General features: G+C 40.7%; 1 protein-coding gene across 9 annotated transcripts in view; it reads right to left on the bottom strand.

Annotated features, from left to right (window-relative positions):
• Positions 1-25,802, bottom strand: part of DMD (dystrophin) — a 1,236,775-nt gene extending 1,210,973 nt beyond the window's left edge. For 5 of the 9 annotated variants that reach the window (XM_072027525.1, XM_072027529.1, XM_072027509.1 and 2 more), the window contains exon 1: positions 25,573-25,794. In XM_072027525.1, the coding sequence (XP_071883626.1) occupies positions 25,573-25,669 (97 nt within the window). In that variant the 5' untranslated portion in view covers positions 25,670-25,794. Of the gene's footprint in view, positions 1-25,572 lie in introns of all 9 variants that reach the window. The other 4 variants (XM_072027522.1, XM_072027514.1, XM_038175527.2 and 1 more) reach the window with 2 other exon arrangements.
• Positions 25,803-27,403: the final 1,601 nt, after the last annotated feature.

The raw sequence follows: 27,403 nt of genomic DNA on the forward strand, positions 1-27,403 counted from the left end.
AGGTTAGTTTATGATGAAATACTTAAACTGGACAAATTATAAAGTTGCAAGGAACAGGAACTTAGGAAGTAAGAACTAGGACAGATTTTAATTCAATATATTTATTTAAGAACAACATTCTAAAGTTACTAGAATTTCTAGTTATGAAATTGATGATAAATATAAGTAGTTTGGCAACATGAAGCAAGAGTTAGTCAATCATTATCAATCTTCCCACAAAATGAGTTCTCAAAGAAGACTGACCAGGCTCCAGACAACTTTTCATTCACAGGCAGGTACCTGCAGAGGTATTGTCAGCTTCAATTGCCTAGCTGGAAAGTTTTTCCTTTTAAATCCCTCCTGTTACAGTTTAAAAAGTAGTCTTGAATCCCATTCAGGTCTTAAATGCAATTTAGATCTTTTATCTTATGGATCTATTTCTGACCTAGAAGGGAATAATAAGTCAATGGATTTTTAATCAGCTGCTGACAATCAGAAAATAAGAACCAGGATACAGTTGATTTTTTCTTCCTACTCATCTTTCTTCTCATATCCTCAGCCTTAAAGCAGAAGATTATTTGTCTTAGAATTTCTTCAGATCCAGCGAGTCAGACTCTGAAGTCTGAGACAGTTCCAAGTGAAAAAAAAAAACACAGGTCCTATGGTGCTTCAATTCACACACCTCAGAGAATCATTCCAGCCATCTGAAAGCTTGCGCTGTACTGTTCTGGTCATCCTACTATTAAAAAGGGATATTACAGAAACCATGACACTGCAATAGAAGACAATCAAGCCAATACAAAGACTGAACAATCACAGCTAAAGTTTTCAGAAAGAATAAGTCCATTCTCTGAAAGAGCACAAATTGGAAGCAGCGTTTGCTCCATTCTGCCTCTGACAGGAACAAAGAATAAGAGCAGTGAAAAGGCAGGAATAAAGCCAAGGATGGTTTGAGACATTAAGCTTTAAGGGTTTTTTTATTTTTTATAGTCAAGTTCATGTAACCACAAGCTTAAAACAACCACCAAGACACAAAAAACTAAAAGCTAGCAAAAACACACATTAATACTTACAGTTATGTGGGAATAAGCCCTAGTTAATCTACATTGTTTGAATATTAAATACAGGGGGGCACAGGAAAGAACATTGTCAAAAGGGAGATGAAAATAAGAGGAGTCCTCATTTTCCCCAGAATTCATCTGGAGAAAGCAAATTATGAATAAGCCACAGAAGTTAATTCTCTAGCCCTACAGATGACTGAAGTTTCCCCACACTCCCAGATTTTTTTTCCCCCCCATCTCATTTCCTTATGTGGGAAAAGCCGAAAGCCAAGAAACACAAGCCACCACACTGCCAGGTGTGACGAGCTACAACCACCAGCAACTAAACATTTGACCCAAGCACACACACATACTCCCTTAGCTCTGCTGCTCTTCCCAAGACACTGGAACATGCAAAACAATCAGGCTTGCTCCTAGCACTGCTGCTGCTGGGGAGCTGGAGACTGTGAAACATCAGCTGAGAGAAGCACCTCTCGCTTCCCTGGAAGCAACACATGCAGCATCAGCTCTTTCCCCTGGTTCTACCCATTTCTTCCTCCATTGTTTATCATCTGAACAGGAATATTTACTTTTGCCTAAACAATCCCAAAACTTGGAGAGATCTCTCAGAGGGCAGTGACACAGGGAGTGCAGAATTAGAAGCTATGAAAGTTACTGCTATAGTGTTGATGCTGCACTGACTCCCCATTTAATAACAACTTAGCTATATAAGACCACGAAGCTCTGAAAGAAGCTGGTTAAATGCTGGAACAGATGGCTCAGTCATCAGCATCCCTCAGCTCCGCTCCCCCTCAGGAGGAGTGGGTACCAGTAGGGCTAGCAAGTGTTTCTGGCTATGACTGCAGGATAGCATCAGCAGGCCGGTGGTAGCACTGTATCCTGTTGTGCATGATGTATAAACATGGTAAAGGAAACAGAGGAAAACAGCATGCCTTCCGCACTTCTGACCTCCATTCATCACCAGTCATGATTCAGACTCCAGCACTGACCCACCATAGGGCTTCTAGAGTTAGAAGAGAAAAGGAACCGTCTAGAGTTACACTAAATCTCGCATCTGCTGTCACTGACCAACTGTACCAGTTGTCAATTCTTTGAGATATTTATCTCAGACCTATTACCTGGCTTGTCTTTGGTCCAAAAAAAATCTGTAGAAGTCTTTAGGAATGCTACAAATAATTCAACAAGCTATTAAATAAAATATTACCAAAACATAAATAAATAAGCACTCTAAAATTAAAGGCAAAGCCTAGAAATCATTCCTACTCATATCACAGCTGGGAGAGTCATTATGAGGCAGCTGGTGGCTGAGAGGCATGCCAACATCAATCTATCAATCTCCGTTTTGCTGTATTAATATGTCACAGGTCTTGTGATCTGGATTTCCTATACCCCAAAAAAAGGGGTTTCAAACTGCCTGACATTTAGCAAATTGGCAACCTACTGCCTTTACTTACATTATATACTGCCTTCTCAGAGTCCATGCCAACAACAATTGTGTTTTGATGGTCATTGAAAAATCAGCTGTGACATTTCAGTATACTTTGGGTGAGAATGCTAGCAAGCGGGGCTTTGGACCCAAGGGGCAGCAAAGCCATGCCGTGTCACGTGCCAAACAAAGCAATTCACAACTTGCTACTGTTGTGAGCAGTGAGGGAAAAGCAGCTGCCCTAAAAAGGTCACTACAATGATCTGACATACCCAAGAGCTGAGACACCTACAAGCATCCCAGTCTAAGACATGCACAGTGGCAAGTTTGTCATTCTGCTCAAGTAAGCTCACTAGCACTAAGTTGTGTTTATTGCTGCTTCTGTAGTGTACAAAATGGTACAAGTCTTTGCTAGATAATCAAGAAAAAATCAAAGTAAATAAAAAAACTACCATATATGTGCTTTGGTGCCTACTCATTCTTGGTAAGGATTTAATCTGTAACTTTTACAAATGAAATTAATAGCAACAGGAAGAGCACTGGGAAAGCTGAAAAGCAAGCTGCATTAAAAGCAATGTGGTTAGCAAATGATTTTTATCTACAGCACTCCTTAACATTTAATGCAGGCATTAGATCTTGGACAATTACGTTTTAATGACAAATGCAAGGCTGTATTGATGCAAGCCTATGGAAGCACCGTACTGTAAGAAGCCTTCTGCTTCTGTGCTTGCCAACATAACTATGTGGTGCACATTAGGCACTCTAAAACACTGCAGCTAAGCTATGCTTTCCTAACAGAATACAATTATAAAGTACTTAATGGGAAGACATCAATAATATATCATTACAGACATAATATTTCTCAGGATGCCTCATTTTTAGAGGGAGGATGTCCCATGTCTTCTGCAGCAGTATGAGAAAGAGGCCAGTTTTCAAAAATAGGACTCTGGTACTTTTAGAGAAAGACTCACATTTCAGGTGCTGTCCCTCTGTGAAGCGTTCCTGCTTATAACACCTACTTGAGAGTTGTAAGTGACCAAAACACTGACCCACAGGCCAAAAACACACTTAAAGATGAAAGCATTTACTTCCAAATTAATTGAGAAATACATACAAGGCATACTTTCTCTCTGCTGATTACTTTTCTATGTGCATCTGTCAAAGCCCAGCAACACAAATACTACAAATCAGTTCCCACTCTTGTAGGTGAAATACTTGCAAACATCTTATTTTGTAGGTCCAGTGCCACAGGCAGACTATTTGAAACAGAATGAGAAAAAGTTACAGAACCAAGCTGGCTTCATCACTGGCACAGGACCTACTATCTCTGCCTCCAGCTCATTCAACATTAAGCAAAAATCAGTTGGCAGACGGTCAGATGGCACAGCTGAGGCATTAATTTACTAATAGAAACAAACTGTTTTCAGTGCTTCCTTGCAGTTGCTTTCATGTGATAACTGCACCAGAAGAGTTACTTGTATTTGCATTACATTTTAATGGCTCCAGTTCTGACCAATACTATGTTTCCAATATTCTTGCTATTATGTCTAAAGCAAAAGGTATTACTGTGCAGGTAAAAGGATCCTTTGATGGATCCATGTTATATTTCCAGTTTCCTCAGAGACTGTGTGTGGCCTTTGGCAAGTCAATTTACTTTCTCATCTACAAGGTAAGGTAGTAATAGAACAGTAGCTCCCAAAGGTGTTCTGTGTTTCCTACCTTTGGAATAAGAACTATTTCATAAATATTAATATAATCCAACAGAAATTCATAAAATACCAGCACCTAATGATGCAAGCAGATCTTATTTCATGAGCTGGAGGATAAGATCTCTGCTCCTGCAGAAAGCTAATAAGCACAGGTGCCAGGAATCAACCTGTTGGTCTGAGCAGGGTTCTGAACCCCCATGAATGGGAGCAACACTTCATGCCTCTCAGGAACAAGTGCACAACAGCCTAGGTGACACGGATGCTCTCTGAAGTGAGGTAAGAGGGTGTGACTACCTTTGACATGGGACAGCAGAGTTGGGGTTTTGCTGTTAACTGGACAGTTATCCTCTAACTACACCAGACAGAGAGACTATTTATGAAATTTAACACAAGGCTGAGCTTGACTGCCCTGGCTGGTGGTTCTCAAGTGGATTTTAAGTGACCATTGGGTAAAAACCAAAACCTGGCTCCCCAGGCCTCAGCAAAATGATATAAGGGTGATAAGCAAAGCTGAATAACTACAAGTGTTTCAGAGACATAATACTGTGATATGAAAACCCCACTTGAGGTGTGGTGCTTAATGAAGGGTAATTATTGACTAGAGATTTCCACACTTACCTTCAGACTGACAGCTGTCAAGCAGTCATGGCTTGCTTCGTCTTTCTCAATGACAGTAACCACATGACAATTACAGAGCATCTCTTGATCTAGCTGATAATATCGGAACTACATAGTATGTTATATCCTAGGTATTTTGCTTAAAAGTAATTAAATATTTATAGATCTGCAGGGTCATTTCATTTTTACAGTTCCTTTTAAGCCCAACTCTTTCCTGACCACTGCAGTCTAGTGATTTTGTTCAGGGCTAACTAGGCACCACAGCCAGAACTAAGCAAGATTATTGCAGAAGAGGAAAAAATACTCACTTTTTAAGGCAGAGGTGCTTTTGACATCATGCAAAGCATACAGGAGAAACCAAATTTATCATCTTGCAAGGACAACGTGTGCTGCCAAAACCATATTCATCATTGATGTATCATCTTAATAATGATCCTCATTGTCTGTGGCACAGACTTGGGGGCAGCCTATTTTATGTCATCCCTGGTGATTAGTAATTACATATGAACAGTAGAACATTCCACACAAATATACATATAATTTAAGTAAAGCTACTTTGATAGAAACAGTGATGCAATGACTTCCCCCCAACCCCACCCAAACCCCCCAACTCACACACGTCTTCCAGTTACATCTCAAGCTACTGTGATTTGATTCTGTATATTTTCATGTTCTTAAATACGTGGATTTGTTTAGTTATATTACAATTGCATAACTTCTATAAAATAATAAAACAAAGATAAAGAGCAAACACAGTAAGGAGGCTTGCTAAACCAGCAGCCCCACCTGTACCACAGAACCAGTCAACACAATATTTATTTGGCAATAACCAATTAGGTTACTCACTATATTGTGAATTTCCTGCTTAAAATGAATCATGTTAGGTATTATCTAGGAATTCCTGAGAAAGCAAACATTAAGAGATGGCACCAACAGGCAGAATTCATAGAAAGTTCTTGTTTAAAGCAGCAGAAAAATTGTAATTTTGAGATGTTCCGAGAACTAACAGATCTTTCAAGCACAGAAATCAAAGAAAAAACTATGTTAAAGGCTCCTTCCTATTATCATGATTTTATTTGACATCAATCCCATTTGTATTTTACAGAAGGCAACACTATACTACTACTTATTGCAAGAGAGGCAAAGGGGAAAGAAATTATAAATAGGTGTGAAATCCATCTTAACAAAAAAACAGAACTCAAAAGAATACATTTCATTAAAGGCAGTGTGGATGGACAAGGGGTGGGAATGGGCAGAGTAAGCAAAAAAGCTTACAATGCCTATTCCAGCCTCTGGTGTCACAGGGCTGTTGATTGCTGAATGACTGCCCAGACTTGCTATTCAATTCAAGACATTCTCCATCATTTACAAAAAAGACCAGTTATACAGTTAACAGATAAGAGCATTAACTCCAGTACAGAACTTTACTTCACCCCTCTCAATCATTTTCTCTGTAGCTGAGATTGGACTCCAGTAGTGCAGCAATTGGTAATTAGGAGGGAGGGGGGTATAAAACAGCTTTGACAGTAAAAAATCTGATAACTGAGGCATCATAAGATGCAGCTGCCTACAGCGTCACAGCTTTCTGTTCCACCTAGATTTTGTTCCCAAATGTAACTGATTCAGAGGAAGTAACAGACTAAAGCAATGAAGTATTTTCACAGAATCACAGAATTTCTAGGTTGGAAGAGACCTCAAGATCATCGAGTCCAACCTCTAACCTCACACTAACAGTCCCCACTAAACCATATCACTAAGCTCTACATCTAAACGTCTTTTGAAGACTTCCAGGGATGGTGACTCCACCACCTCCCTGGGCAGCCTGTTCCAGTGCCTCACAACCCTTTCAGTAAAGAAGTTCTTCCTAACATCTAACCTAAAACTCCCCTGGCGCAACTTTAGCCCATTCCCCCTCGTCCTGTCACCAGGCACGTGGGAGAACAGGCCAACCCCCACCTCGCTACAGCATCCTTTAAGTTATCTGTAGAGAGCGATAAGGTCACCCCTGAGCCTCCTCTTCTCCAGGCTGAACAAGCCCAGCTCCTTCAGCCGCTCCTCGTAGGACTTGTTCTCCAGGCCCCTCACCAGCTTCGTCGCCCTTCTCTGGACCCGCTCAAGCACCTCGATGTCCTTCTTGTAGCCAGGGGCCCAAAACTGAACACAGTACTCGAGGTGCGGCCTCACCAGAGCCGAGTACAGGGGGACAATCACCTCCCTAGACCTGCTGGTCACGCTGTTTCTGATACAAGCCAGGATGCCGTTGGCCTTCTTGGCCACCTGAGCACACTGCTGGCTCATATTCAGCCGACTGTCCACCATCACTCCCAGGTCCTTCTCTGCCTGGCAGCTCTCCAACCACTCATCTCCCAGCCTGTAGCTCTGCTTGTGGTTATTGCACCCCAGGTGCAGGACCCGGCACTTGGCCTTGTTGAACTTCATGCAGTTGACCTCAGCCCATCGGTGCAGCCTATCCAGATCCTCCTGCAGAGCCTTCCTACCCTCGAGCAGATCGACACATGCACCTAACTTAGTGTCATCTGCAAACTTACTGAGGGTGCATTCAATGCCCTCATCCAGATCATTGATGAAGATGTTAAAGAGGACCGGCCCCAGCACCAAGCCCTGGGGGACACCACTAGTGACTGGCCTCCAACTGGATTTGACTCCATTCACCACGACTCTTTGGGCCCGGCTAACCAGCCAGTTTCTAACCCAACGAAGCGTGCGCCAGTCCAAGCCAAGAGCAGCCAGTGTCTTGAGGAGAATGCTGTGGGAGACAGTGTCAAATGCCTTGCTGAAGTCAAGGTAGACCACATCCACAGCCTTTCCCTCGTCCACCCAGCACGTCACTTTGTCATAGAAAGAGATCAGGTTCGTCAAGCAGGACCTGCCTTCCATAAACCCATGCTGACTGGGCCTGATCGCCTGCTTGCCCTGCAAGTGCCGCATGATGACTCCCAAGAGGATCTGCTCCATGAGCTTCCCTGGTACTGAGGTCAAACTGACAGGCCTGTAGTTTCCCAGGTCTGCCCTCCGGCCCTTCTTGTAGATGGGCGTCACATTTGCTAGCCGCCAGTCAGCTGGGACCTCCCCCGATAGCCAGGACTGCTGATAAATGATGGATAGGGGCTTGGCCAGCTCCTCTGCCAGTTCTCTCAGTACCCTTGGGTGGATCCCATCCGGCCCCATTGATTTGTGCACATCCAAGTGCCGTAGCAGGTCACCAACCAGTTCTTCGTGGATGGTGAGGGCCACATCCTGCCATCCCCTTCCACCAGCTCAGGGTACTGGGTATCCAGAGAACAACCGGTATTGCCGCTAAAGACTGAGGCAAAGAAGGCATTGAGCACCTCCGCCTTTTCCTCATCTCTTGTAACTAAGTTTCCCCCCGCATCCAGTAAAGGATGGAGATTCTCCTTAGTCCTCCTTTTTGTGTTGATGTATTTATAAAAGCGTTTTTTGTTATCTTTAACGGCAGTAGCCAGATTGAGCTCCAGATGAGCTTTGGCCTTCTTAATTTTGTCCCTGCACAGCCTCGCTACATCCTTATAGTCCTCCCTTGTGGCCTGCCCACTTTTCCAAAGATTATAAACCCTCCTTTTTCTCCTAAGATCAAGCCACAGTTCTCTGTTGAGCCAGGCTGGTCTTCTTCCCCGCTGGCTCATCTTTGGGCACATGGGGACAGACCGCTCCTGCGCCATTAGGATTTGCCTCTTGAAGAGCGCCCAGCCTTCCTGGACCCCTCTGCCCTTCAGAACCGCCTCCCAAGGAACTCCACCAACTAGTGTCCTGAGCAGCCCAAAGTTAGCCCTCCGAAAGTCCCAAAGCCAGCTGCACCAAATCTCATGTCATTTTGAGCCTTACAACAGTCACTAAAGGAGCAGAAACTACATCAGTCTAGTGGAAAACAAGTCTGATTTTTAAGACCAGGAAGGATCATTCCCAAAGTAATCTGAATTAAGATTGGACAGAAGCAGCTTTTGGGGCTTCCACAGTATAGTATTTCCCTTTAGCAGTATTTTCAACCCTTCTCCTGTTCACCTACTTTCCAGATTCAGTACTGGCTATGTGAAAAAGCTGGAAACAGAGATATAACCCTGTAGCTGTGGTCACAAGTCTCATGGATTCTTGTGACCATGCATCTTAAACCAGAATTATGTAACGTAGCAGTCAAGGAAGTCTGAGAACAAGCATCACCACTCAGGGCAAGCAGCATGGGAACAAGCTACCACATATGAAGTGCACTACAGGTAGCATTAAAGAAAAGGGGGAGCAAGCAGATTATGGACAAGCACTTGTGAGAAGAACTTGGAGACAGATGAGGAACTAAAAGGAATCCCTTGTTGTCTCCTGCAAGTCAGAGAGGTTGTTCAGGGAAAGGAATATTTGAAAAAGCAAGTTTACAGAAAGTAAGACATACAGGACATAGAACTTAAGAAAATAGCCACTTACCAAAATTTATAGCCTACAGAATTTCAGTTTAAGTTACATTCCTCATGAGAGATTCAATTGCACACATACACATGTAAGATTGAGAGCCATGATGAAAATATATTCTTGCGTACATTAACTTACATTTGCTCCATTTAGTGTGAAGATTTTGAAATACTCAGCTACAAAGCTTATAAGGTCTACAATCCCATTAGTTCTTCTGAAAGAATTTGAAAGCTAGAAGCTTACATATCTATTTGCCAATCATATTATACAATACATCTCCTGTTCCTTAGATAAGCACCTTCCAATCCTGCCATCAAGTTATAAAATATATGCATCTCCTTTGAATAGATATTTAATGAAGGTATTCCTTGTAAAAGAATCTGTTTGTTTACACTGCATTAAATATTTAAGCAACTTGTTATGGAAGAGCACTTAAAAGAAATCTTTCTGAAGACAAATAGGTTTTTCCATATCTTTTTCTAAACCTCTTCCAGCAAGAGCTATTAAAGTTAAACTGCTTAGACTGCTATGCCAGAGCATACATCTTTAAAGCAATGCAGATCAGTGGATCGCAGCTAAAAAGAATCAAAAACTTAAACAAATCCAAATTTGGGAATCTCTCCTTCCTACACTAATACTCCTTAAGCCTATGCTAGCTCCAAACAAAGACTATAACTGGCCATGAGTTACAATCTGAATTGCACTTCATCACAACCAAAACTATATGGGTTTAGTACAACTAGCTCACTGGGTTTCAATTTATGGTACAAAGTGATGTGAATGAAGACCTAGTTAAAACAGACAACAACAAAAATAAGACTATGCAAGACTGAGCAAATCTCCTTTCCTTACCAAGATAGAGTCCTGCTGTATCCCTGTCTCATGGATGAAGGAGCAGAACTTAACCTGAAGTGTTGGGATATGACTTTAACAACTTCCATCAGAGTTTAACAGCTTCCATCAGCAAGTACATGAGAAGCTGAAGATCAATTCTAACAACCTGCAATAGAACTTTTATTGGGGTGGGGTGGAGGTGTGTGTGTGGGGATTTTTGTCCATTTTAAGGTTGCTTGATAGGGCTTGTTGACTAGATCAAGTCTTAATGTTCAGTTAGAATATATTCAAATGCTGTAGCATAGAAAGGGTCAGAAGATCCAGTACATGCCCTAAAACACAAAGGCTTTAATAAGCACGTGTAAGCCATCTCATGATACAAGAATCTCAGATTCTTAAGAAATTGGCTTATAAGCCTCATTTACAGCATGCTGACATTTTAATATTTACTCCACAAATCTCTACAAAAGGATACAAGAGTAAACAAGCCTTAAAAAGCCTTACTCTAAGCAAATCACTGTCAAACAAATTAAGAATGTCAATTATTGAAGCAGCATTCACAAACTATCACTCCTTTGTCATCTCAAAGAGACAAGTTACCCCTCAAGAAGAGGACTACATGCAACCTACATTGCTTATTTCTAAAATAAAGAAACTCAATTTACCATTATCCATACAATATTTCCACCCTGCAAAACTTATTTCTTTAATGTCATTGGAGAATTGCTACCAGAAGTGTATTAATTTTCTTCCGGGAAGAATCATCTTGTGAAGCAATGGGGATCCAATCTTCCATGCTATGCAGGCTTTTTTTTGTATTCAACATTTTTGAATTTATGTAGCTATATAGTTAGACAATGCATTAATACAGAGATTTCATACTTCAAAATTATAAGATGACACGCAGAGGAGAGTGACCAAAATTCTAATCCACATCCTTTACCATGCAACCTTCTCCCCATACAACACGGGTCTTGAATACTAAACACTTAGAAGGCTACAGTGAGCTGATAACACCTACCACTAATGAGTTACATAACCATTTAAGTAGGATTTGTATCCTAATCTGCTGTGGAACTTGACAGCAGGAGATGTGGTTCCGCAAATAAAACATTCATTTACACAGACATCTTTGAACTAAGGTGGTTTACATTCTTCAGACTTTATATAAATTTAATTACAACTCCATACTCCCCTGTCAAACACTGGGACAATTCAGGCTAATATCCATTGCTGTAGTACCATGTGCACAATTCCTCCTCCCCCCTGCTTTTTGAGCAGTTTGAGCAGTCTGATCCAGGACACTAGAATTTTCTCTATTTTTCATACGCAAGAGCAATCCATAATGCTGCATGCCACATAGTAGATATACCCTTTGGATTTTTTGAGACCTATTTCCAACTTTTTTGATCACTTGCATAAAATCCACTCCTATTCTTCTCTTGGAAGGTTTTCATATCTTTTGCTCCTGTGAACTACATATACCACAGCTCACACAATCTCTTCATACAACCATGTAAAAAATCATGAAGACATTACCTGAGGGATAGGGTCCATCCCATGCGGTTCTGCAAAGAACCAGACAGCATACAGACTTCTGCACAACCACTTGTGTTTCTCTTCAACAGGGATTGTTCTTTTCAGTCCATTTCCCACACCCAAAAGAAGTTACTACTGTTAATATCTTCTAGAGCATCTCTAAAGGCTGCATTCATAAGTCAACATGTCACTTTACCCCTAAAATTACAAAAATTACACAGGGCTTAACTTAATGTGGAACTTCCCTTGCCAATCCATAATATTAAAGACACACACAGTACAGATGTTTGCTTATAAACAAGAGAAGACAAAATAACAGAAGTCTGGTTGATTTCTACTTTTTCAGCTCTACTAGTGTATAAGATTGAGATTTTTTGTTCTTCACAGAAAAAAAAAAAACAGGGATTCAGTATAGCCAAATTATTTCAGGGACTCAGGAAACATGATAAAAGGAAAAAAAAATCTCAGAATAATTGTTTGTCTTCCTGAAAGAAAGGAGTCCATTTTCTACACTACTTTTTCCATGTTTCAGAACATTTTGTTTCCTCTACAGCCTACCAGCTAGCTACTTACTGTACTACAAAATGCAGTAGAACAATGCACCTCTGATGTGTTTTTCCCTACCAGTACATCTCAACATTTTCCTAAAACACTACCTCAAACACTATTTTTTTGGCATTTCATAAAGAGGGAAAACAGACCACAAAACTTGCCCAGTCCCTACTATCAGATGAGAACCATTCTATGAAGCAAACAGTAGCTCCCCACATCCATTCGACCACTGTTACCAACACACTTTTGTCCCAGTGTATTCTTCTGAGTACAAAAATTTATGCATTCACAGGGAAAATGCTGAAGAGCCTTGGACCTGTTCCTTCCCCCATTGCATGTATCAATGGTACATGGCTAGATTTTTTTGCTAGTCTTGGTTTCTGTATTGACTGGCATGCAGAATCCAGAAGACTGGAAGACCACAGAAGCACACACATCTCAGGTACCTTCTTGGGGTTATGGTTTTCAACCTTTTGTATTTTTACAGTAGCAACACTTTTTGCAAATAAATTATGGCTAAATTCAGGAAGCATTTAAAATGCAATCTCCTATTCTGTGAGGAGATAAATTTTAACATAACTCCATTTTTCCTGTGATTAACAAAGAAGTTATGATTACATGCAAAACTGAAAAACTCTCAGGAGGGAAAAAAATCAGTATTCTACGTGTTCTGATCAAACACTGTATTGACACAGGGCAATTTGTATCTTGTATCAGTACTCTCTCCTTCAACTCCACTGGTACCTTTTTGTTAAGTCTGAATAAAGGAGAAGAAAGACAAACTGAACTGTTACTCTTCTGTGAGTGTTACTATTGCATTTTTTCCTTTGAACTGTGATTTCATTATAGCTGTGTCATATTTTTTATAAAAGCATTCAAGAACATTATAAGCCATCTCAGAACTCTACAAAGCAAAGAAGCATGGTCCATTGCTCTATCAGGTAATTTATATTCTAGAATTCAAGATGCGTTAATGGACCAAAGAACACAGTTAAAATGTGACCTTGATTAGAGGAAGAAGCTACTCATTTTTTAATACCTTAGAGGAAAATCAATTAGTTATTTTATGCCTGAACTAGTATACACTCTTTAGTCTTCAAAACACCAGATTATCTCTTCTAATTAAGATGGATTTGTGTCAAAGAAGGCTATGAGTATTAAATATTATAAGGTACTAGTTTTCTCCTAACATAAGAAAATCAAGTTCTCTTAACCAGGAATGTACTGTGTTTATTACTTTGGAACACAAACTTGAACAACAGCATTACATTAAACCATAAATCAATGTATTTTATTCCTTCAGAAAAATAAATCTTACATAGACACTGATCAGTGGAGTCAGTAAAAATGCATTCTTTTCACAGAACACTGGAGCTTGGAACCCTGCTCCAAGGATCATAAGCAAGACTGTGTGTAGGAAGTACTGTACACGATGAGTGTACGCTATAAATTAACCCATAAGCATTACTTAAGTATAAGTGATGTATTTTAGAATGAGGGATTCTACAAACGACCAGTAAACTTTAATGAGTTGTAATAGAAAACCAACATTGAAATAACACAAGTGTCAAATACAAAACTCTTGACAAAATAAATTTGAACTTTTTTTTTGTTTGTTTTTTACACATAGGAAAGAATCTTGTTGTTTAAATGGTTACATTTTATACACCTGCATTTTCATTTGCTTTGGATAATTGACTCATACGTCTCTTGGTTCATGCTTGATTTAGTCTGTTTTTGAACAGACATATGCATTGAAAAAACTATTAAATTTAGTTTCCCTAAGTTTTTATGAACAACAATAAGTAGATAAACCTGTCATCAGGGCTGGGGGAGTAACAGATCAAATCCCACACATACTTGTGCCTAGATAATTCACAGGTTTTGTTGCCTTTAAATATATTCAGGTTTATGTACTTTGTTCATCACTTCATTAAACAAGCTGCATACACATTGAACTTCTGGCTCAGAACAAACCTGTATAGGGATATGTTCATTCCAGTCACACTAACACCTGCATGAAACACCCATAGAGTTAGTTCCTACACAAGTAAACTCTTTATCCAAAAAAAAATACAGGTTTACTTCCAGTGTCATTTTTATGATCTGATTGGATTTAAATAATTTGGCACTTGAAGTTCTGAAAACAAAATATGCCAAGTTGCTCTTTACTTTGACAAGTGTTCTGTAAACTGCTGCCAACAGCACCCTAATTGAATTACATGAAAATATTTAATAAGGAATTTGAAATTAGACTTTCCCCTACCCCTCTATGCATATATCACACATATATGCATACCTGAGACATGAGAATTACACATTCCTGCCCATCCAGTCACTCTCAGTTTAGATTTTAACATGCTACAGGTTTCTCAACTAGTACTCTGTATGTTTTGTACTAGGTAGAACACATAGGATATACTTGTTTGAGTTGTATTTAGCAGAACATTTCACTAATGCAGCACTCCAACAATAGCACTACCCACTACACATTTATGGTGTTATATACAGGGAATACATTTGTCTATTTAAAGGCATCAACCCTCCTTTATTAACAGTGCTCTGGCAAGGAACCACAGGCAGAACATTTGCAGCAAACAAACCAGCCTTCCCAGCTAGAAAGCCACCACGTGCTCACTAAAATACCCAGCCACCCACTGCTTTCAATCACTTGGGTGCTACTACAGATGTATTTTGTTCTAGAATACATTACCATTCACATGCTATTCTGTTTTCAGAAGTGCCAACAGCTATCACATGCTTCCTGGGACGTGGTCTAGTGACTAAGGTTAACATGTTATGTGTCCAACCTACGGTTTGAGCTGCTCAAGAACAGACAGTACACGGGTTGCAACTTCACTTTAAGCATTGTTACCAGTTTTCTGTGAATTGCATCAAGGTCTGATGAGACCTTCAGCTCCATAGGATGGGATGGAGCTATAAATCAAGCTCTGAGGTACATGGCCAGGGCACATCCACACTTGAAGCAGGTGTACCTGCTGAAGCATCCTCTGAAGTTAGAGGAAACCCTATTGAAGATTGGGCTCTGTGCAAATGTAAGATAAAGCTGGGTGTGATCAGAGAAAAGTCATCCACAATTTAAGTATATGGCAGACAGATTCATCTTGCTCCAAAACAAGTAGATTTAACTGCAGTTAGTCAACACCACAAAGCCAGAACTGCAACGTCATACCTCTGTGGCCAGGAAACAATTTGCCCATCCAGCAGTGTAGGAATCAAGGCAGCTGTCTGGGCTTTTAGACTGAGAACCTGAACGTCTTGAAGTATTTTATATTCTATCATACATGCCTGTATTGAGAAGATACACCATCAGACTGTTATGGGATATACTAGCAAGTAATCCCAAGCTTTGTTGAAGCTGGGCTCCCTAATGTGTGGCTTGCAATTCATGGTGAGCTACATTTTTTTTTTTTTTTAAAGTAAAAGAACATTTGTTAAGAATTGTTCCAATTTCATGTAGAATGAAGAGTCCTTTTGGCCAGCTGTGAAAGCATTACTCATGAAAGACAAAGCATGAATTTTAAATACCATTTCCCTGTTGTTTCAAGTATAGTCTTACCTATTTAGGATTCTAGAAGGTATAACATCTTGGAAGAAGGAAAATTAGGCTCATCTTTCATAGGAAAGTTGAGATTTCAGTGTTCATACAGATTCATACCACAAAGACATCCCTTTCTTATTACTATAACCAATGCTATGAAGATTTTCACAGAGTTAATAGTCTTTAAATTCAGAAGTATTTTTTAAATTACAACAGCTACAAGAGATGAAATACACTGTTCATATCAATTAAGCCAAAATACTTTTAAAAGCCAATACACAAAAACAGTGCTTTTACAAGACTCCAACACTGGAACTTTAAAAATTATTCTAGATTTGTAGAAGCTTTAAACTCTTTTGGCTGAGTGCTTATGTTTTGAATATGAATGTTGTTTGACTGCAGAAGTCATGTGTCTATACACTGTACCTTCTATTCTTTGTCATGAAAGATGACTGGAATCCTGACATATCGCATCACTAAGAACTTTCCAGCAGAATATTTTACATAAGTCTAAAATAATCCCTTGCCTGACTCATTTAGAGGCAGTTTCTAAGGGGGATCTACTGTAGCTGATTTTCCTCTGAAATATCCTGAGGGAGACTATATTAAGAGTTTAAAGAATGGGATTGACATTGATATTCCATTCTCAGTTGCTAATTTATTATCTGGAGGAAGGCACATTAACCATGAAGGAAATCTTGATGAGAAGGGAACTACAGCTCAAGTGTATGGGATTTAACTGACTTCTCAGTCTTACTAGAATGCATTAGTAGCATCTATGCCTCTGTTTAACCATCAGGCAAATGGCAACCAGAAGGACAAATTAGTTTTCTACATTGCTATGTAAATTAGCACCACTCCTTCTGGTGACTCATTTCTCCAAATAACAGAACACTTGTTAGAAACCCAGAGGAGTGCAGTTCTAGAGATGATCACCTGGGACTGCTCAGCAGGAAGGGAGAAGACTGCCTAAGGGCCATCACATTTCCCCATCTGTTTATATTCAAAGGAACAGATCCCTGGAAAGGTTTTTCCAAGAGCTGGGGGGCATGGAGGAAGTTAAGCAACTTTTACTCTAGGACATTAGAACCCAATTAGTACCTGGTGTTTCCTTTAATTATCTCTAACAAGCCAAGTTCTCCAATTACTTTTGGCACCTAGGAGGGGAAGGAGCCTGCCTAAGCAGAAGCAGTATCTGGTTATGTCCACATTGCACAGCTCTGAGGAAGTCAGCATGCAGATGCTTAGCAGCATGTTTCAGTGCATTAGTGCTGGGCCTCCACCTGTAATTCTGCTCTGCACTACTCACTACCTCTACAGCTGCTGAAAACCAACAGAGAACTCAGCAGTTACTCCAGAGACCAGAGCGTTATTGCCCTGCATTATGGCCACTGTTGCTGAGACTGTCAAACAAGAGATATATGACTGCACCAACATACGTTCAACAAATCCAATATGAATTGGTAAGCAGATCAGAAAGTTTCTTCATACACAGAATTGTTCTTCACCTCTGTGTTGGATGCAGGAAAGCATGAGCAAAGGATTCCAAAGCAGCAGCAAATCCCTCTGCAGATTCACAGTACACCATTTCAGACTAGGTCAAGTCCAGCATTAACACTGAGATCCTTCTGAGTGTGAAGCTAGTGTTCAGCTGAGGAACTTAATATTTTGAGAAGCACTTTTCCAATCCTTGGCTATTCCCCCCCTAGCATTCAGCAAAATATTACGCTTGAGATATATGGAGAAAGATCCCACAAAGCCAAACCGAATTAGCTTAGTTATTGGAGTGTGAGGAGGTCAACAAAAAATAAAAGATAGAAGACTTCATTTTTTTCAGTGTCCAACCTCACCATGCTTACTGTGATGTTAAACAGTCTAAAACAAAGATGTCTCGAGTTATATAGTGCACTTGGGACTGAAGAAATAAATTTTGGTCACAGGTACAACATATTTACCCTTCACAGTTCAAAGTGTGGCCTGCAAGTCTGAAAACACTTCATGAAGATGGTTCTCAGCAGATATGGACCATCAAGACAAAAAGAATCTATTGAGTATAAATTTTAGATAACTTCATTATGCTTGCCTGCTCCTACTGATCTGATGGCTTGAAGCTCAAACATATTAATCCATTGTAGCCAGACTGATGAAGTCCAAATATCAAAATACCAAGTTTATCTAAGTATTACAGAATGAGAAGGGCAGACTCCATCTAACAAAAAGTTATTGTCAAAACCATGAAGTACCAGCTAACAGTTTGACTTCTTAATACACTGCCTCTAGATATAAGAAGAGATTGTTTGTTAAGATGTTTTGCCTTTTGAATAAAATAGTGCCAATTTTTTCAGCAAGCTGATTTGGAGCTACAGCAAATCTAGAGGTTTTCACTAGCTAGCATTCTTCATAGCTGTTCTCCTCTTTCCCCACTGCTATCTTAAAATCAGGTACAACACTAGGTTTAAGACTGGCTGTTTTACTTCTTTTCTTTCCCTTTTTCTCTACCTACGAAGTAGAAGTGAGAACTGCAACACTACAGTCTTGAATGTTTGCCAGTGTGCTCTTTGGATAGTTGGACTGTTTGCCAAGCACCACATACTGAGCAACAGGTACAAACAGCTTTTACAAGCTATGAACAAAAACTTGTGGTACTTAATGTACATTTCCTTACAATTGAATTATTCTTCTAAACAAGAGAATAAGTTACTTAACCAGTGTATTATTCACCTAGTAAACAGAGCAATATTTTAAAATGACATTCTAAACTGCAGCTTCCACATACAAGCCAAAGTGCACTTTAGAAGCAGCCCAGCAACCACTTCCAAGACTTTATGTAGATAATACTATTTACGGTATCTGATTGCATGCTGCAGCATAACTCAATCACATCATGTTCTTTATATCAATCATACAGGATAATAAGAACAGTGGAAAACTAACCTTGAAGTTCAGTACAATACTTTTGCTAGAGTACACAAAACAATAGATTGCTCATCAAGCTCTAGAAATATGAGGAAGGAGTTTTTTTTAAAAAAAGAAGTCACAAATTCAACAATGGATACAGCAAAATATTGGCACATGGTAGGAAATAGGTTCACTTTCACAAGGAAATGGTATTCATACTTCAAATTTAATACCAGTCCCCCCACCAACAAGTCATCGCTTGATTCAAGTCAGTGATGATTCCTACCTTAAAAAGGCAGAGACACTGGAGAACTGTTGAACTGAGTTCTCTTAACCTGGAATCCAAATTACAGAAGACTCCTTTAATGAAAATAATTACATTACCTTTGATGTCCAGCAGGACATAAGGTTAATCACAAGATGTGGGTACTTATTCACAGGACACAATCAGCTGTTAGATACACTGCTCCTTTGGCAAGAACAAAACCATAATGTTACCTCTTCATGAATGCACTGTTTCTAAATCTAGTTTAAGAAACCTGGCTATAGTGTTTCCTTCAATTTACATTTGAAATCTCAGAACTTCTTAGAGTACAAAAATATTGTTGCCAAGACAACAGTATACAGAAGGCAAGCAATTCACAAAAAATACAGATATTTAAAGAGCAAAATGTAAAATTAATATATGAATCTAAATTGATGTCTAGATGACCTTTTATAGTTGCTCAAGAGTAAGCATTTCTTTTTCTAAAGAGACTACTACTGACAGGAATTCACTTTTGAGACATTTGGTAATGCTTTTAGGAGTGATTTCCCGCCCCTCCATTTGTATTCAGATTGAGATGACAGTACTGACAGAAGCTGCAAGCAAACAGCACTTCTGAACATAGAGGACCCGATGGTTTTTAAATGAATAATGTTTACACTGAATAGATAGGAAAAAAATCTGCTTGAATATCCAAAAGCCAGTTTTACAGCCATCAGGGTAAGGTATCCCCTGTACCAAGATAAGAAGCTTGTACTGTGCATAGTCAGATTCTCCTTCTGATAAAGAGAAAGCAAGCCTGTCGAGTATAATAGAAATAACAGACATACCCTGAAATAAGAAAAACAAGCCAGCCTGAAAACTTAATTCCAAGAGAGAAACATAAATATTTAAGCCTAGTTTTATGGGGGGGGAGGCGGGGGGTTGATTTGAATGCAATAGTACACAGCTTAGGATGAAGTCATGAATTCAGCAAAATCCTTTTGTTTTCACTGTAGAATCTTTTACACATCTTAACCAGAGAGTTAAAAATGACCGACAACACCTTAAAAGACACCTTTACAGCTTGAGACTGTAAACATTACCAGAAGGCTCAAGTTGTAAGACCTTAGGATTCAGACTATAATCAGCACTCCACTGTGTTTGCAAGATCCAGCAATGTCCTGCCTTGACACAAGAAGTGGGATAATCAAGAGCACAAGGATATTGCTACTTCATCACTATCAGCTTTTGTTCTACAGTTGCTGTGCATGCCATAAGTGTCCCATAGAAATATGGCTGTACAGGTAAGGCCAAGAACTAGCATGCAAATAGTTTATATACATGTTTCATTCAGAGTTGTCAGCACAGTTTTCTTTTTTGATATGCAACTACATCTATCCAAACCTAAACTTTAAAATATATAATAAATATTCATTTTAATACACACACAAGCTTTATAACCATGGATCTCATAGCTTGCCTCATAGGGTAGCTTGGCTCAGCCCCTAGAGCCATGTTGGACAAGATCCACAGTTCTTCCCACACACTGCACGTTCAGGAATAGAGATAGCACGTACAAGTCTCCCTTCCCTGCTGAGCACTAGCTGTGATTCATCAGAACCAAATCCCCACCCTCAGCAGCCGCAAAGATATTCCTTGTATTTTTGAAGGGGATCCAGCTCCTTGCAGCTGGGGCAGCAATGCCATGCAAGCACGCCACAAAATCTTAAACAGATTCATATGAGAGATTGCTTAAAATTCCTGCGCAGAAGAATTCCTTAAGTGCTCTTTCAACACCCTCACGCAGCAAGTGGTATGCACACCCAGGCACAGTGAACGCTCTGTCCCAGCCCTCCGGCACGCTCACATCACAGCACTGTGAGGGCACACGAGGCTTCCCTCTTCAGGGGAAGCCTCAAATACAGCAGATATGCTCTGTAGAACAGAACCATTTGTTGATTCATTTGATTTTCACCAGACATACCACTAATGTTCAACAGGCATTGTCATCTAGAGCTAAACATGCTTTGCAGCCAAGCAAGCTGAGTGCAGCCCTGTACCCACAAGAGGAGGTCTCCAAGTGCTGGCAGAAGAAGGGGAGAAGCATGCACTCAGGCTATCCTATCTGGGACAGGTACGCAAAGCTTGAGTCACCTGGAGTTCCCACACTGATAAAGCTGGGGGGAGCACAGGGAGAAAGAACTACCATATGTAACTACCTGTAACCTCTCTACATTGCACATACACCTTTTTATGGCATTGAAGTACAACAGGAAACCAAGTGTCCAGAATACGTACTTGTTGAACACTGCTTAGTGCTAATTCTTGTTCCACAATTGTTTTTCCTGTGTATCACAACCAGTCGTCTTCCGGTCAAAATCTCAGGTCACAGCATCTTAATACTGGGAATGCAAAACTAGCAAGGATCGCGTCTTCACTCACAAGCCCTGAATCATGCCAAATCATTCCTCTAAGCAAAGTCACCATGCCATAACAGCAGCTTGCTCTGCATCCACCTATTTTTTTTGATAGAATTTAAGAGCAAATGAGGTCTTAAGCCCTTTTTCTATAAACTCTGTATGAAACAGTGAAGAAATTAGACGGATTTATGTTGCTAATCATGACTACAGTTCCTAAGCTCTGCAACAGTAATAATGAAATCTCAATTTAATGAAGATTTAGCAAGTATTTACCACATGTATGTTTTTATTACAGAAAAAATGCTCTGCTCTGAATTGTATTTACATTATTTTTTTAAACAATTCTTCCAAATGCACTTTTCATGTAATGAGCATTTAAATACATTCTAGACACGATCATGGTACTTGACGGGAAGCCAGGAAAAATTCTAAGGCAATGGAAACAATAGATTCTTCTGAGAAATTAAATCAAAGATAGGTTTTATTCTCTACAACTTCCTGGTGCAACAGCCAGCATGGTGTTCATGTGTTCAATACTCATGACATCAATTATGATATATCAGAGATCCACACTTTGACTGGCTCACTTAATAAATATTTGGAAAACAAATGCAACTTGTTACATGTTTGTGCTTGCACTTCACTGTCTTCTTTCCAATACTAACTTAACATCTCAGTCCGCTCATTTTGAGACCCAGATGGGTTATGTTTCTTAGTAACTGTATCTTAAGCATTGCAAACACATGCGTACAGGACAAAGGGAGGACTCAACAACAGCCTCACACCAGTAAGGAGCAGGGTGGTCGGTCAGGTCTGGGGACAGCCCAGTTCTACAGCAAGCATTAAGCTAAAAGCTCTATATAAAGTGTCCTTTTATTAACAGAACATTCACAAGTGAATACAGTTATGGCCAGAAGGGACCATAAGACAGATGGCTGGACTGATGATTTATGACAGCTCTTAAGTATGGAGCCCCGTAACTTGTACTTGGATAAAACTTAACTTGGAAATAAGTATGAACTGCTGGGCTGAATACCTCTAGAGATGGAAGATCTAGACCCAGATGTTAATCACCTTCACTGCTCAAGATCCTGCATGCTTTGAATTTGTTAGCTTTTAGTCTTTCATCCTTGCTACACCTTTTCTTGCTAGGCCTTCATGATTTTCTTCCCAAGAACATAGCCATTCAAAGAAATAAAGTCACTTCCCCAGCTTGCAAAAAAAAAAAAAAAAAAAAGTAAAAGAACTACCAGTTGAGTTCCACAGACATTTTCCTTGCTTCTCAGTTTTTGTGGATCTTCTCCACATTCTTTTTTGAATAGCCTTCTATGGAAACGTCAGAATTTCTGGTATTAGTCAGCCATGCCATGTACACAAGTTAAAAATAAATTTCCTACACCTATATCATGTCTGTACATTATAAGCACATGCTGAACCCACAATGACCACTGATTTTTTTCCAATGCCATCACCCACTCCAAAAGGGCAGCTTGCACTCCTCATTCCTACGCTTCATATTTGTATGAATCTTCTCTGAACACCCAGGCAACCCAAACCATCCTGTGTGAGTGTAAGTGAAAAATGATAAGTTAGTTTTGGAACTAGTGATTATCCCTGCAGAGAGATACAACAGGGATAACCCAATTCCATTACAACTCCCCGATGGCAACTTTTGTAGTACAACAGTTTTGTGGGTTTTAAACAATTTACTAGGCATTTTATTGCTAGTGATATATTTTTTTTTGTCTCAGTATACTGAGATAAATTCTTTAATCCAGAAAATTTAACAGAATAAATATTTGACAGAGCCTGCTTTCCATTAAATTTTGCTAACAACATTGGATTTTAACATTTTTACAGTTTCTTTACATGAAGCAAGTCCTCTTTTTTTTTTTCTCAATTATTTTACCCAGAATTGACAGCAGGATGTCCAGATTAATGCTATCTGCATCAGGCCATATTAAAAACACTGGTGCTCTAAGCTTTTGAATAAGACCTCAAAGAATAGGAATGTTGGAGATTTCATTATGGCTAGTGCATCAAAATTTTCTGCTCTATCTTTTCCTCTAGCTCAATGAAAAGGTAAACCCTGCACCTACCAGAGGCCTTGTTTTATATTCAGGAGGGCAAAAGATTCCTCCACACTATTTTAGAAAGCAGCAGACCCCTGAAGCATGAAATTAATATAAACAGAATGAAAAACAAGTGGGATACAAACTCTTAAAACTCTTTCAGTATCCAGTGCCCTAACTCTCCAAGGACTTTCTGTGCTAGCTTCATTTCCAATCACTGAGAGCTTCCCTGATGGATCACAAAATCCTTTCTATGAGCCTCTGAAGGGCCACCTGAGAACAGTTTAGCATCCTTACCATTACTACCTAGTTAAAGAGTCTGTGCCAGCATTTCACTCACAAGAAGCCCTCTTATAACTTCCAATTCAAAACTGTTTAAGGTGAATGCATGTCTAAACAAATGGAGCATTACAACTGCACAAATGCCTTACCCAGGTAACAGGTTAAAGAAAGCCCTAACATAAAATGAGCCTATCCTCAGGCTTACAAACTCAAGCTCTTCTCAGCTTTCTTCTGCAAAAGCCTACACTGATTTATGATTACTATTTGTCCCCAAATTTGTAGCCATATTTTAAGTAGTGTATTTCAAAATTAGATGATAACAATGAAAGATAACAAATAAGCAATCACTGGGAGGAAAAAAGCTTGGGGTGAAAAAAAAGCATATATACATTTAAAATGAAAATCACCATGGAAATTAAGTTCTCATCTCTTTGGGCTTATAAACATCTGGGATAATTCTATGATCCTTAAATTGATCTTATTTCTGATTCATCATCCAGAACAGACATGGGAATTGTGTCCAGTTAAGAAACACAAATGTTTGATCTCTCTCTACTGCTAACGCCTAAGTTCTAATATTACTCTATAGCAGAAAACTGGAGAAATATTTTAGAGTCATTTGAGATCTTACATTTATTTCAACACACAACTAGAACATTGCCAACAAAGTCTATTTGTAAACAAACTTTCAGAGCAAAACAGAATATAAGAACTAATTTGGAAACATAAGTAAAAATACATTTTTCAGAGGTTGTCTGCTGTCAATAACAAATTTTTAAACTGGGAAAGCAAATGATGTTGAAAATAGTTGCTAGCTATAGGGGAAATAAAAAGGTGGGAGAAAGTGCTGCTAACTCATATGGTCATAATCATTTAACAGTGATGTAGTTATTAACTACACAAACCTGAAACATTTTTTTGTAATCTTTCAAGTTTTCCCATCTCCAACCAGTAACAGTTGCATGCTAACAGGTCAACCTTTTAAATTAAGGGGGCATTGCTTTGTGCCGTACTCGCCTTGCATTCCATATCCCCTGAGCTATAGGATGAGCTAAGTATGTGAGCTAAGTATGGAACTGGGATCATGCACCGCTGTAAAGGTCAGCACACCCAGCTTCACCAGGAATGACTACTGAGACAACTCACCACTTTTTCCCTTTCATGTTCTCCTCATGCTACAGGAATATAGACAAAAAGACACAGCCTGGGAGCCAGAGGAAGGACTTGAGGAAAAAAACAAAACCAGAGCAGCCACCCTACCAGGGCATCGCACTTCCTTGGAGATGCTTACCACCACCCAAACACTTTTAGAGCTAAAGCTCCCATAGCAGCTCTAGTTATCCCGTTAAACATGACAAGTATTTCGTTGTTACTGCTGTTTCTTAACACAATTTAAAGAACTGGCCTGTTTCACAAGCTATTCAAGCACAGGAGGCCACCGTAATTTTAAGGCTCGCTTATTGGGCAAGCACATAGAGCTTCAAGAGGAGTTACTTTAATTTGTAGCTCCCCATACACTTGTGCTGCAAACGAGCTGAATGGTCTATAAATACCTTTACTACCACGGATTTGGTTTCTTTCCAGTGCTAAGCAAAAAGAGCCCAGGCACCTGAAACTCTATCTTACTCTCCTGGGGGGAGGGGAGGGGGAACCTCACAGCTGCCGCCGATCGCGGGTTTAGCGACAGTCCCGCTGCCCGGCTTGGGGGGGACCCTCCTCGGACAGCGGGGGGCCGCCAGCATCACTCCGGCCGCAGTGAGAACCGCTCGTCGGCGGGCGAGCTCCTTCTTTGCTCAGCAAAAGTTGAACTAATTAAAGACATCGTAAGAAGAAAAACACTAAAAAATAAATGAAAGCTGACCGACTACCCCGCGGCGCAGACCCCCGACCCCCGCCGGGAGGAGACGGGAAGGGATGTAAGGGCACGGGCGCCTACCAGAGCGGCTGCGGATGATGTCTCGGAACTCGTCGGCGGCAGGGTCCCCCCCGGCGACGGCAGCGGCGGCGGCTCCAGGGAGCCCCGCGTCAGCCATGTGTGGAGCTGGGCAGGAAGGGAGGGAAGGAGGCAGACGGGGGAGCGCCGCGGGGCTCGGGGTGGTGGCCGGCAGGGACAGAACGGGACGGGACAGGACTGGACGGGACAGGTGCGCGGCGGCGCCGCCCGCCCTGAAATAGAGCCGGGGCGGTGGCGGCTGCGCCCCCCGCCCCCGCCCGATCGATGCGCGAGGAGCAATTAGCGAGCTAATGGGGCCCCGGAGGCGCCGCGGGGCAGGAGCGAGCGGGCGGCCCCCGCCTGCTCTCCCGGCCTCCGAGGTAGCGCAGTTGCGCGCAAATTGCCCGCAGTCCCGCTGTGGGGAGCCCCCCGAGGCGCTGGTCCGGCGATGAAGGTGGGAAGAGGATCGAGATTTTCTCGGGGTTTTCTCCCCACCCCACCCCCGCAGACCTGGTAGCCCGGCGAGTCAGGGACCCGAGGGTCCTTCAGCCATAGTCTGGTGGCATGCGTGGGCTCCTCAGGCCTGCTTCAGTGAGAGGACACAGAAGAAACGTTTCCCCAGGTGTTTGATGCAAAAAAGGGGAGGCTTAGTCCCCTGTTGTCCCAGTCAAGGGCCAAAATGCTGACTGATGGCCTCAGCTCCTCACACCCTACCGTGAAATGTCAGCTAGGCTGATAGCCTCCAGCCCCCCTCCATCCCATTCTTTTCCATCATGCTTTTCATGCCCAGTTTCCCTTACAGGACGAGACCCCCAAAAGCTGGCATCACCCCACAGGGGAAACCGCCAAGCCCAGATGGTAGACATGGTGAAGTAAAGTGCTCGCTCTCCCTGTTGAAACCGAGCTCTTAGCTGTGCATTGAAATATGGACACTAAGATGCATAATCCCCTATTCATGTTTGCTAGTTTGTAAGACAACAACGTGGTGTATTCAATACAAAAAGCTGATCAGCTTTAACACCAATTCATAGACAATCCATAAGCAGATACTGAAGGACAGAAAATTAAGGATAATCTGTAGAAAGGAAGTATGTTTTCACTTTACTTTGCATAAATAAAGGACTTGAATCTCTTCAAGTACACAGTAGTATATCAGAAGAAATTTACTTGCCTGAAAATAACAGTTAAATAGAATAAAACAGAATAAAACTAGGTAAGAAAACCAGTTCAGGCATGGTGAAACTACAGCTGCTTGTAGGAAGACTTTTTGCAGGCACATGCATGGTGTTAGATGCTGAAGAAAGGAGCTTGGCCCCATTTGAAGCAGTGGGGCATACTCTCCATCCATGTATTGCCTCATAGCTCAGTTCTATCCTCCTGGTTTTCATAAAGACTGTTACGAGGTGGAGTAGGTGGGAAGTTTTGCACAATGATATTTCAAAAATATTTTTCAGCTTTATATTTTGATGATCAGTGTTTATTACTTTAACAAAGTGAGTAGGAAAATGAAGTATTGCCAGCCTTAAATAATAAAAAAGCATTAGTCAGACTCAGAAAAGGCATGAAATTGTCCTCGGATTATTCAGGGGGAGAGATCATATTTCTTTGTCTGTATTCTGTTTTTGGATTCCCACTGGCCACCCCTGGTGCGTGCCAACTCTCACAAACTTCCAGTGATGCAATTTTGGCTCCCACCACAGGGGTTCTTGCTAGAAAATTTGGCTGAGATCAAGTTGCAGACTGGGTTACAGCACTACAGCTAATAAGGAGACTGTAGTTTCTCCTCTGCTATCACGAGTCTGTTTAATACCCTGTTATCACCACACACCCCCCT

The sequence above is a fragment of the Anas platyrhynchos genome, chromosome 1 (assembly GCF_047663525.1).
Source record: "Anas platyrhynchos isolate ZD024472 breed Pekin duck chromosome 1, IASCAAS_PekinDuck_T2T, whole genome shotgun sequence".
NCBI classification, from domain to species: Eukaryota; Metazoa; Chordata; class Aves; order Anseriformes; family Anatidae; genus Anas; species Anas platyrhynchos.